The sequence below is a fragment of the Camellia sinensis genome, chromosome 6, assembly GCF_055761805.1.
Source record: "Camellia sinensis isolate YWXY chromosome 6, ASM5576180v1, whole genome shotgun sequence".
Classification (NCBI taxonomy): Eukaryota; Viridiplantae; Streptophyta; class Magnoliopsida; order Ericales; family Theaceae; genus Camellia; species Camellia sinensis.
In genome coordinates, this window is record NC_138966.1 from 107,933,389 (window position 1) to 107,946,673 (window position 13,285).

General features: G+C 38.8%; 1 protein-coding gene across 1 annotated transcript; it reads left to right on the plus strand.

Moving 5' to 3' along the window:
* Positions 1-2,587: 2,587 nt before the first annotated feature.
* On the plus strand, positions 2,588-13,060 carry LOC114300943 (uncharacterized). Its single transcript, XM_082874406.1, is given in 4 exon segments — positions 2,588-2,896; positions 9,510-9,674; positions 12,095-12,307; positions 12,430-13,060. Coding segments are annotated over 4 exon segments (798 nt in total). The 3' UTR covers positions 12,541-13,060.
* The last annotated feature ends 225 nt before the right edge of the window (positions 13,061-13,285 follow it).

Below are 13,285 nucleotides of genomic sequence, written 5' to 3' on the forward strand. Positions count from 1 at the left end.
CCTCATAATAACACTTTAATGCATTAAGAACAAACATAATTTTTTTTTTTCAAAAGTCCAACATACATGATTATTATCAAAATATTAAATTTTAATATAATATAATAAATAAATAAAAAAGACATTTAATTCCTTGAAAAGTTCAACACATATGATTATTATCAAAATATTAAACTTTAATATAATATAAAAAAGGAAAAAAAAAAGACATTTAAAAAAAAAATTAAAAATCACAGTTCACATATATAGATAATTGTAAACACAATCCGTGCATAGCACCTGTGATATGCTAGTACTATATATTAAGTAAAAGGGGGTTTTTAACCCCCAAGCTTTGTGAGAGCTCCAATCTCTCAATCCTAATTTCTTAATTTTTTGATTTAAAAAAAAAAACTCAGCATTTATTGATTTGGTCAAAATCTCCTGATCAACATTTTCTTTCCACATGCCTACATTTATTGATTTGGTTAAAATCTATATTATATATTAAGCAAAAGAGGGTTTTTAACCCCCAAGCTTTGTGAGAGCTCCAATCTCTCAATCCTAATTTCTTAATTTTCTGATTTAAAAAAAAAACTCAGCATTTATTGATTTGGTCAAAATCTTCTGATCAGCATTTATTAAATTTTTTCAATCCACATGTCTTTCCACATGCCTGCATTTATTGATTTGGTTAAAATCCCTTAATCAACATTTAAAATCCCCTCATACAAATAATTATAGATACAATCCGTTAGGGGTGAGCATGGTCCGGATTGGACCGGATTGGGATAAAACCAGGACCAATCCGTTATTTACGGTTCCTAAAAAATTGGAACCAATCCAATCCGTTTAAATCATGGAACCAATCCGAACCAATCCATTTAAATACGGATTGGATCGGTTTAGGACCACGGATTCACATAATTAAATAACAAAAATATATATATAACACTTGAATTTCATAAAAATATAAACATAGCGCTATATTAGTTCCATAATAGCAACATGTTTTTCTATAATAACGACATACTTTTCTAGAATTTAAACAACCATAAGAAAACTGGTTTCACCATAAGTATTTAGACCATTGCAAATTAAAACTTAAAACTAACAAACAAAAGTAATAAAAGAAGATATTATACGATTTTTGGTTTGAGTTTAGATTTTACATAGAATAAGAAAAGATACTATGGGGGAGGATGTATAATAAAAATATAGACTATTTGTATACGGTCCGGATCGGTTCCAATTCGGAACCGTGGGATTCAATCCGGAACCAATCCGTGAACTACGGATTTTTAATTATTCAATCCGGAACCGAACCACGGATTCAAAAAACCAATCCAAACCTATCGGATTGGACTGGACTGGATCGGATTACGGATTTCACGGATTCCTTGCTCAGCCCTACAATCCGTATATAGTTACTGCAGTACCCTTTTCAACTTCTCCTATACACTATGGTTAGTAATAAGATTGTTAAATTATTTTTATAAAAAATCTTAAAAAACATAATTTATATATTTAAAAAAATCTAAAACAAATATAAATATATATCCCCTTATCAGCATTTATTAGCTTTTTTCAATCCACATGTCTTCCTACATGCATGCATTTATTGATTTGATCAAAATCCCCTCATCAGTATTCAAAATCCCCTCATACAAATAATTATAGATACAATCTGTGCATAGTTACTGCAGTACTTTTTTCAACTTCTCCTACACATTATGGTACATAGTGATAAAATTATTAAATTATTTTTATAAAAAATCTTAAAAAACATAATCTATAAATTAAAAAAAATCTAAGATAAATATAAATATTTATAATTATTCCGTGCATCTATACTATATATTAAGCAAAAGGGATTTTTTAACTCCAAGTCTTGTGAGAGCTCCAATCTCCCAATCTAAATTTCCTGTTTTTTTTTTATTTAAAAAAACTTAATATTTATTAACTTCTCTTAACCCCGAAATCTTATCCTCATAATAATACTTTAATGCATTAAAAACAAGCATAAAATTTTTTTTTTGAAAAGTCCAACACACATAATTATTATCAAAATATTAAACTTTAATATAATATAATATAATAAAAAAATACATTTAATTTCTTTGAAATCCAATACATATGAATTCCTTGAAAAGTCCTAACACATATGATTATTATTCCTCATAATAACACTTTAATGCATTAAAAACAAGCATAAAATTTTTTTTTTGAAAAGTCCAACACACATAATTATTATCAAAATATTAAACATTAATATAATATAATATAATAAAAAAATACATTTAATTTCTTAAAAAGTCTAACATATATGATTATTATCAAAACATTAAACTTTAATATAATATAAAAAAAAATACACTTAAAAAAAACAAAAATATTTAAAAAAATCACAATTTATATATATAAATAATTATAAATATAATCCATACAAAATACGTGTGATATACTAGTTTTCCTTAAAAAGAATACATATCTTTCTATTTTTTCCTCACACTCGAAATCACAATCCAAACATCAGTGTTGGTTGTAGGGATTAAAACAGCAACCAATAAAATGTACCCTACTCCTTCTTGTATCTGTCTCTGTGGCCATGGCTCTGGACGACGACATAGAGAGAATTCTATTCAGCGAAGACCAAATCTCCTAATGAGTCTCCGATCTCGCCTCTCAGATCACCCATGACTTCACCACCAATGCCGTCTCTTCATCCCCGCCGGTCGTCGTCGGCGTGGCCACCGGCGCCTTTCTGTTCCTAGCCGACCTCGTCAGAAAGATCAAACTTCCCCTCAACGTTGACTTCGTTCGAGCCGACTCGTACGGCTCAGAAACTGTATCGAACGGCGCTCCGAGAATTTCATTCGACTTGAAGATCGATATTCAAGGACAGCACGTCATTCTGGTACTGTTTATATCATTCAATTTCATTTTTAATTCTTTCGTAGCTGTTGTTTGGTATCTAATTGTGTGAAGATGAAGATTTTTTGTTTTCTTATTTTTTGGTTGCATAATGACTCGTGAAAGCTGAAAGATTGGTAGAGAGGGAGAGAAAAGAGACAGACTGAAAAGAAGGATTTGTATATACAATGTATGTTGTTGTATATCTGCTATACAAGAGAACAAGGTCTCTCTCTTTTATAGAGATGAGAGGCAGACAATTAAGGACGAAGGCATAAGGCAATACATTACAATAATAGCAAAGTGACTTGTAAAGCTGAAGTCAGTGGGTGTACAGCTTTGTAAAGCTCTGAAGTTAGTGGGTGTACAGCTTTGCCTCCTTTACAGTTCCTAATGCACTGTGATGTGCATTTACAGACTAATGCATTATATATTATATGTATATATTATATTATATATTATATGTATGTTAAGTATATTATATGTTAACAGCCCCCCGCAAACTCAAGGAAGGTAGGCATCGACCAAGTTGAGTTTGGAAACAAGATCACGGAAGCGCCCAGGAGGATGAGCCTTGGTAAAAATATCAGCAGGTTGATCAGTAGAAGCAATAGGGAGAAGATGAACAGTACCACGTGTAACATGCTGTCGAATGAAATGACAATCAATCTCAATATGCTTGGTGCGATCATGAAAAACATCATTGTGAGCAATCTGAATAGCACTCTGATTGTCACAATAAAGTGAGGTAGCGCCAGAAGAGGAAACACCCATATCAGTGAGGAGCCAGCGTAGCCAGAGAAGTTCCTGAGTAGTATCAGCAAGAGCCCGGTATTCAGCTTCGGTGCTAGAACGGGCAGTGAGGGATTGTTTCTTGCTACGCCAAGTAAGAAGAGAATCCCCTAAGAAGAAACAGAATCCCGTGGTGGAGCGTCGATCCGTAGGATCCCCAGTCCAATCAGCATCAGAAAAGGCACGCAGTTCAAGAGAGGAGGAAGCAGAGTAGTGAAGGCCATGGAACAGGGTGCCTTTGATGTAGCGAAGGATGTGGAGTAGAGCAGTATAGTGGGGAGTGCGAGGAGCCGACATGTACTGACTAACAATGTGAACAGCATAGGCAATGTCAGGACGAGTCACGGTGAGATAGACAAGACTACCGACGAGCTGGCGATAAAGAGTCGCATCAGGGAGGAGAGCCCCATCGAGAGGAGTGAGACGAATCTGAGGATCAACTGGAGTAGAGGTAGTTTTGCAATCAGTAAGACCAGCACGAGCCAGAAGATCGGATGCATATTTGGCCTGAGATAAATAAGAGCCAGTAGAATCATGAGAGACTTCAAGGCCTAAAAAGTAATTAAAAGTACCAAGGTCCTTCATCTCAAACTGACGGTGGAGAAAACGTTTGAGGTGGAGAATACCAGTTGCATCATCACCAGTGATAATCATATCATCCACATACAGAAGGAGAAGAGTGGTACCATGAGGAGTAGTCCGTATAAAAAGAGCAGAGTCATAGGAGCTAGAGGTGAACCCGAAGTCATGAATGGTAGAGCTGAACTTAGCAAACCAAGCGCGGGGTGCTTGCTTGAGGCCATAGAGGGCACGTTGTAGTTTGCAAACTTTATGAGGGGGAAAAGTAGACCCAGGTGGAGGTTGCATGTAGACCTCCTCAAGAAGATTACCATTGAGGAAGGCATTTTTGACATCCATTTGAAAGAGCTGCCAGTGGCGAGCGGCAGCAACAGCCAGTAAACTGCGAACAGAGGTAAGCCGAGCAACAGGGGAGAAGGTTTCCTCATAATCAATCCCATATTCCTGGTTGAAACCCTTGGCAACAAGACGAGCTTTGTAGCGTTCAATAGAGCCATCAGAATGGGTCTTGATTTTGTAAATCCATTTGCAGCCAATTGCAGTTTTGCCAGGAGGAAGATCAACAAGATCCCAAGTATGAGTTTTGTCCAAAGCTTGAAGTTCATCAGTCATAGCTTGCTACCAAAGAGGATTAGTACAAGCCTCACGATAGGAGGTAGGTTCATAAGTAGAAAAGGCAGCAGATCCAACAATATAATCACGAATGTGGATAGGAGGCTGAGTTACCCGGTGTGGTCGACCCGCAGGAGGAGCGGTGGGAGGAAGAACCGATGGAGAAGAAGGTGGTGTAGGGAGAGGTGGACCTTCAGGGAGAGCAGTCTGGTCGGGAGCAGGAGTGAGCAAGGGCGTCTCAATGAAGGAGGAACCTGTATCAAAATCATCAGAGAAGAGATCTATGGAAGGATTAGTAAACAGTACAGTAGAGGAAAGTGCAGGTAAGTAAAAGGAGGATAGGGAGGAAAACATTTGGTGCTCCCAAAAGACGACATGGCGGGAGATACGAAGACGTTTAGAGAGAGGGTCCCAACAGCGAAAACCTTTATGTTCAATTCCATACCCAAGAAAGCAACAAAGACGAGAACGAGGTTCAAGCTTGGTGCGTTCATGAGATTGAAGGAGAACAAAGCAGGCAGAGCCAAAAACCCGAAGATTAGTATAGGGAGGAGGAGTGCCATGCAGACGTTCAAAGGGAGTTTGATTATGGATGACAGGGGAAGGAGCACAATTGATAGTGTAGACAGCAGTGAGGGCAGCTTCCCCCCAAAAGCTTTCAGGGCAGGAAGAAGAGAGAAGGAGAGCTCGAGTAGTGTCAAGAATATGCCTATGTTTCCGTTCAGCACGGCCATTTTGCTGGGACGTGCCAGCACAGGAACGATGAGGCAGTGTACCATGACTCTGAAGAAAAGAAAGGAAATCGGAGTCCCGATATTCCATAGCATTATCAGAGCGAAAAAGTTTGATGGTTTTGAAAAATTGGGTGTGGATCATTTTAGCAAATCGATAATAAAGGGTTTTGAGTTCAGATCGAGTTTTCATGAGAAAAATCCAAGTATACCGGGAAAAATCATCAATAAAAATAACAAAATAACGAGATCCCCCCATAGTAGTAGTAGGGGAAGGGCCCCAAATATCCGAATGTATAAGATCAAAAGGTGCACAGGAAACGGAAATACTTTTATTGAATGATAAAGCAGGTTGTTTGGCAAGTTGACAGGGTATACAATCGAAAGTATCTGGAATGACATGACCCAATTGTCCACTAGAAACCAAAGACTTTAAGCGATTAATAGAAATATGCCCTAAGCGACAATGCCAAAGATGAAAAGGAGATAATGAGGAAGCAGATGCAGGAGCAGCGATCTGAGGAGAGTCAGGAACATGAAGGTGAATAAGCTCATAGAGACGTCCCTGCTTACGGCCGATCCCAATAGTCTGCCCCGTCTGAGGGTCCTGCACCAAACAATGAGTAGCAGAAAAGGTGACAGTTAGACCAAGTTCACATAATTGACCAATAGAGATAAGGTTTAAAGTGAGAGCAGGGATATGATAAACTTGAGGTAAAGTTAAAGAAGATGTGGAAACAGTACCAATATGACGGACAGTCATGAGAGAACCATCAGCAGTTTGAATTGAGGGAATATGAGGAGATGAAGAGAGGGAAGAAAATATAGTTGAACAGGAGGTCATATGATTACAACAGGCAGAGTCAAAATACCAACAAGAGTTACCTGGCTTTACAGACAAAGCAGTTTGAGGAGGTGTACCAGAAGGGGAGAGAAGTTGTTTGAGCATGGCCTCTACATCCGTCGGAGAAAAGCGAGTGGTAGACGGAGCAGGAGACGCAGAAAAACCCTCAGCGGCAGCAGCAGCAGTGGTAGTGTGATGAGACTGAGTCCCAGAATGAGACTGATTCCTGGAACGATGAAAGCTTCCCCGAGGAGAACCACCGCGAGAAGAGTGGCTAGTGGAGGAGGAGCGGGATGGATTGCGAAAACAATCCTGTTGCAGATGACCAGGACTAAGTTTGTTGCAGTATCGGCAGGTTCTGACTGGGCAATTGACCAGGAGATGTGTTGAGGGAAGGCCCCGATTCTGACAATAGAGGCAGGCAGTGGTCCGCTGGGTGAATGATGGCCGGTACGGGGGAGTGGCAAGAACAGAGTCCACATGATGAGTTTGGAGAGTACCGAGACGAGTCTCTTCTGATAGCAACTCAGAAATAGCTTGTTCCCTTGCCGATGAAGAAGAGAGGCACGGACGGGCTCAAAGGATGACGTGAGAGCCATGAGAAAGTGCACCAACCTTTGCTGATTACGATAAGCAGTAAATAAAACAGCATCTTCTCGGTGAGGCCAAGTTGGTTCGGAAAGAGCAAGCTGGTCCCAAACGGAAGACATTTGAGAAAGGAAGTCATTGATGGACTGACTAGATTCTTGGCGCATCTGATGAAGTTGGCTCTGAAGTTGATATTGATGAGCAAGACCAGTAGTCTGGTATCGTTCTTTCAAAAAATCCCAGATGTCTTTTGCAGGAGTAGTGACAGAGTCAAGCTGAAAGCGGCCAAACTGAAGACTGATAGAGGTAACAGAAGTATTCCGAAACCAGGTAATGATTTGGTGATTCTTACTGTCCCATTCCTCAAGGCGATCTTCATATGTAGGAGTAGCAGGAGAAATAGTGGTTTCAGCAGTTTCTTTGACCGGTTGGGTCATGTCCCCGGAGATAATTCGCCAGAGCTTCTTTCCTTTGAGGAAGGAAGACATGGCTTGGGCCCATAGAACATAGTTGGATCCATCCAAAATAACGGAAATGAGATGAGAGGTATCATGACGATCCATAATAATAGTTGAGTAGGGCTAAATTGATAGGGATAGATTTGTAGGAGCAAAATTAGGTAAAACAGAGTGCACCAGTGAGTCCGGAAGGTCGAAAATAGCTAGGAAAAGTGGGCTGCGTAGTGATGATGTCAGCAGGGTGAAAAATGATGTCAGCGGCGCACGTTAGCAGAATGGGCGTGCGGCGCACGGTATCAGAATGGCGCACGCGGGTGCACAATAGCGGAACGGCGCACGTGCGGCTCACGGTAGACGAATGGCGCACGTGGGTGCACGGTAGCAGGCGCGGCGCACGAAAAGGTAGGGTGGAAGGCGCGTGAAGGCGCGTGTGCGCGTGGCAACGGAAGCAGAGACGCGTCGAGCAAAAGAGAGGCGCGTGAGAGCGCGTGTGAGGGTTTCTGGTGATGGGCTTGGTGCCGTTGGAATCGTAAGGAGATTCCGAGCAGTTTGGTGTAGTTCCACTGTGTACGGGACTAAACACCAAAGTGGAAGAATGCCAGAGTTGTATTTCTGTGCTCTGATACCATGAAAGATTGGTAGAGAGGGAGAGAAAAGAGACAGACTGAAAAGAAGGATTTGTATATACAATGTATGTTGTTGTATATCTGCTATACAAGAGAACAAGGTCTCTCTCTTTTATAGAGAGGAGAGGGAGACAATTAAGGACGAAGGCATAAGGCAATACATTACAATAATAGCAAAGTGACTTGTAAAGCTGAAGTTAGTGGGTGTACAGCTTTGTAAAGCTCTGAAGTTAGTGGGTGTACAGCTTTGCCTCCTTTACAGTTCCTAATGCACTGTGATGTGCATTTACAGACTAATGCATTATATATTATATGTATATATTATATTATATATTATATGTATGTTAAGTATATTATATGTTAAGATTTCATTTTGTGACATTTGATTGATGTTTGCTTCTCTATTTATTTATTTTTTAAAATCACAAACATTTAGACCGAAAAGGGTTATTGCAATGCAATGTATCTTTATTCAATGAAATGAACCACCACATAACATGGGGAATGATCTGAGATTTTGTCAAATTAGGAGACAGTCTGGATGTAGATATTATTTTTTAAAATTTCTAAGGGTTTTGTTAAGGCATACCTTTTAAGGCCAGAAATTATCATATGAGTTACGAAGATGGGAAACACTATATATGCTCCTTATAAGTAAAAAGGAAAATGGCATAACTTCAATCTAAAAAAAGAAAAAATTGTCATACCTAAATGACTAAAGAACTCAGGAATCATAACTAATATAATGTCATAACTAAAAAAGAAAATTGGTTATAACTAAAGATAAAAACGGCATAATTAGGGGTGCATATGGTACGCCTTTTTTAGACGGGTGTATAGTAGAATTTCCCTAGGAAGATAAATGTTAAGAAGTTTTAAAAAAATTGTACATTTTGCATAAAAATGCATGCAATAAATGATATATAATATTTTTAAACCTCAAGGACACAAATTAACAAGACCCAGATTCTAAACTTCTTTACCAAGCTTATTTAGAAAGCTCTGGGAGGAGGGTATGTAGTAATGTGGGAATCAAAATTACAACCATCATACAGAGCCTTCCCAGGAGGAAGAGATATGGTTAATTTATGTTACTGGCAAGGTCCACACCTTGGAGTCGTGCCCCCAATCCCTTCTGCACCACTACCACCACCACTACAACAACAATAAAGATCTGAATATTATATAATGACAAAAGATTATTTCACATGGGTTACATTGAGACTAGAAAAATAAACGTGCAATTTGGATCAGTGATGGGGTGCATAGTTGTTCTTATTCTCAACATTTATGGGATTTGATATTATACTTGTATTTTTATTTTCTATTCAGCTTTGATATTCTTTCTTTGACATGTTACTTATGTTTTGGTTTTTCCTTGGCTCAGGTTGAGGACATTGTGGATACAGGAAACACTTTGTCTTGTCTTATTGCTCTTTTGAAATCCAGAGGAGTGTCCTTCGTATCGGTGTGTACCCTCCTTGATAAACCAGCAAGACGAAAGGTTAATTTTGAGCTTGTGGGTAAAGGAAAGTATTATTGTGGCTTTGAGGTACTCTCTCTCTCTCTCTCTCTCTCTCTCTCTCTCTCTCTCTCTCACATATGCAATTAGTGGAACCTTTTCTAATTCCAAGTTTTACCATGTTTGATGTTTCAAACAATTGAAAACTAATATATTTGAAAATAGCTGCACAATTTACCTGCAGTAATATGTGGAGTACCAAGGACAAACTAATACATTTTATCAGCTAACTATGCTTTGCTGCCACATCATTGAGTTGCAGTGTGTTTCTGCTGGCAGGATCATATATCAGTTCAATTTAAAACTATGAATTCTTGCAGCCCAACATTTCTTGGTGTCAAGAGGAACCTGAATTACCAAGTAGTTTATCTCCTCTGATTTTCTAGGCAATGATATCCTAGTGTGCCCGTCGAAATTTTTTCATTTTGCTAGTTTCAAGGCATCGTGAATTACAATTGCCATTCATGCATTTGAGGTTTGAATGGGTCGAATTCTTTATTTATGACGGTTCCTTATTATTTATATGTCATTTTGTAGCAGTCAATTACCACCATGTATGTTTTGTAAGTATTCAGAGGCACAACCTCCATTCAATAGTTTCAGGAAGTCAAATAGTCCATCTCTACTTTATCGCAATAGTTGTTAACTTGTTATAATGTTTTTGAGTCATGGCCTTCTTTTTTCTGTGCTTGTATAGAACTTTTCTCTTTCCTTGGAGTTTAGATTATTTGACCTCTCTTCACTGAATTCTTGTACATTTTGACAACTATAACAAAGAAAATGCTTTTTTCTCTTCACTCAGAATAACCAATCACATACTTCTAATGGACTTTGAAGTAGTATTCCCAAAAGTGATATGTAATTGATGGATTAAATCTTTGATTTTTTTTTGTTTTTAGTTATTTTAATTGGGAAAGTTAAACAGCACTGAAGGATGTATTTAAGGCGCAAGCTCTGTTTACCCAGGCCAGACCCTTAAAATTTTTAAAGAAATTATCTTGACGTGCTTCAATTGGATGATGTGTTGTGTAAGTTCACTGTCTGGTTGGCAGAAACCTTTTAGGGAGTGTTTGATAACTGGATGAGCGGGTGAGGGATTAGGATAAGAAAAATATATGTCAGCCCCACATTCTCCCCTTTGTCCCTTGTTTAGTACAAAATATCTAATCCTAGGATAACCTTTTTATCACTCATATGGGGAATTAAATGAGGGATAACTAAGGGGTCTAGGAGGAAAAGGGGGGTCAGTAGAGAAATGTTGAAGTTACATCAACCAGATATAGTGTTGCTACAAGAAACAAAACGTGAGACTTGTGATAGAAATCTTATTAAAAGCATACAGGGAGCTAGATTTAGGAAGTGGGGATACCTTCCATTGGTAGGAGCGTCAAGAGGTATTTTGATCATTTGGGATGAAAGAGTTGTGAGCAATTGTGAGACAATTTTGGGGGAGTTTTCAATTTCAATCAGGTTTAGAAATTTAGATGGTTGTCAGGGGTTTATGGCCCTAACAGTCCTTCTAGGAGAGGGGTTTGGTGGGATGAGTTGGTTGGTTTGTATGGGTTGTGTTTACCAAATTGGTGTGTGGGTGGAGATTTTAATGTGGCAAGAATGGTGCCGGAAAAGCTCAATGGCTCATTAGTTAATAGAGAGATGAGGGAGTTTGATAATTTTATTAGAGAGTGCAGTGTGGTGGATTCTCCTCTGTTCAACGCCAGGTTTACCTGGTCTAATCTTCAAGAGAATTTGGTTTGTTGCAGGTTGGATCGATTCTTATTATCTTTGGGGTGGTCTGATTTGTTTCGAGAGGTGAGGCAATTAGCTCTCCCAAGGCTTATCTCGGATTACTGTCCGATTGTAGTTGAGAGCTTCCCATTCAAATGGGGACCTACTTTGTTTAGGTTTGAAAATGTGGCTGGAGCATCCTTCGTTTAGAGATAAATTCACCCTTTGGTGGAATGAATGCAATGTTTTAGGTTGGGAGGGTTTTAGGTTCATGAGGAAGTTGAAATTAATCAAGGAGAAGGTAAATGAGTGGAATAGGGAGATATTTGCAACTTGAATAGGCAAAAAGGACAAACCGGACAGCGTGTCGGAGCGAGGAGAGGTGGGAATCCTCTACAGATGCAGCACCAGCATCAACAGGTACATTATTGTTCTCTATGTTGTCTCTAAGCGTTGTTTTTCTTTTCTTCCTCCTTATGCTTTATGCATTTATATAATCAAGGGTAGTTGGCCTTGGAATTAGATTGATCGTGACATACACATTGTAATTTTTAAAAATTCCAGCCTTGTTGGAAGGCTGATATAAAAAAACTTTACCAAGAATTCCGGGGGACTGATTTACAAATGCCCTTTTCCCATGTCTGTTAAGACTCTTGTGTTCTGCTTTTGAATTTCATGCTTTCTCTAATGGTGTTGTATGTATTTGTGTTGTCATTTTAAATTAGTTGAAGCATCGAAATGCCAACCAAGGCTTAAGATATGTGGCCAGCACACGAAATGGTATGGACCCATCTATTGTTCCTCAAGGTCTCATGGCTCCAATGATGCCATTGCCTTTTGATGTTTCGGGAATGTCAACGACTCCAGTGGATGTTCATCGTCCTGGGCCAGTGCCTATGTCAACACTTGCTTCTGCTATGCCAGAGAATCAGAGCATGGTGAGTTTTTTAATCTTGTCTTTTCATTTCAGCAATTTTTCCATGGCGTAAAAATCTGAAAACTATTTTGAAATGTTGGTTCTTGATTAATGTTTGCAATGGCCTTGTTGTCAAAATGACAGATGTTGGGGGAACAGCTATTTCCACTAGTGGAGAGGGTTGAGCCTGACCATGCTGGAAAAGTGACAGGCATATATTGCTGGAGATGGACCAAACCGAGGTTCTCCATCTAATCGAGGCTCCAGATGCTCTGAAGAAGAAAGTATCCAAGGCTTTGGATGTCCTCCATTTAGCATCATCAGGACGCAATGTTGGTGATCAGATCGGCTCATTGTCCTTGAACCAATGAAGCGAGCCCAATTTGGCATGGTATATACATTTCTTCTTCAATATATGCATATGCATTTGTAGAGGCCTAGTGTTATTTACTTTTAGGGTTCATGAGCTGCGATTGATTGATTGTGGGGTTTTCTCCTAAAATTTCTAGGATCTGTTTCATTTTTGTGGGGGGTGGCAAATTGGTTGCTGAAATACTTTTTAGGGTGGGGATTTGGTATGAAGAGAGAGTTTGAAGATCTGGGAATTGGTATTAGGATTATTATTTTTATTTTCAGTTTGTTTAGACTTTTCTGTCATTTTTAAAGTTTGTTCAGGGATTTGGTTGGTATCCTTTTGACCTCTAGTTGTTCTAAGCTATTATTTTGATCCTATTTATTGGCAGTTGTTCTAGGAATGGAAAAACTAATTCGGTTATTTGATTGGTTTCTGTCATATTGCTTGCCTTTATAATTGTTGGGATCCAAACCGTTGATTGTTGTGGTGTTGTCGGTCTTACGTGGGGACACATCAACTAATCGATAGCTTGGACTCGTGTGTGCGGTACCATTTTGCCGGCCTCATAAAAAAGGGTCCATATTAAAATTTTAATGCTTCGTTCTGAAACGCTTTCCATGCGTTAAGAAGCTGTGCCATGTTTTC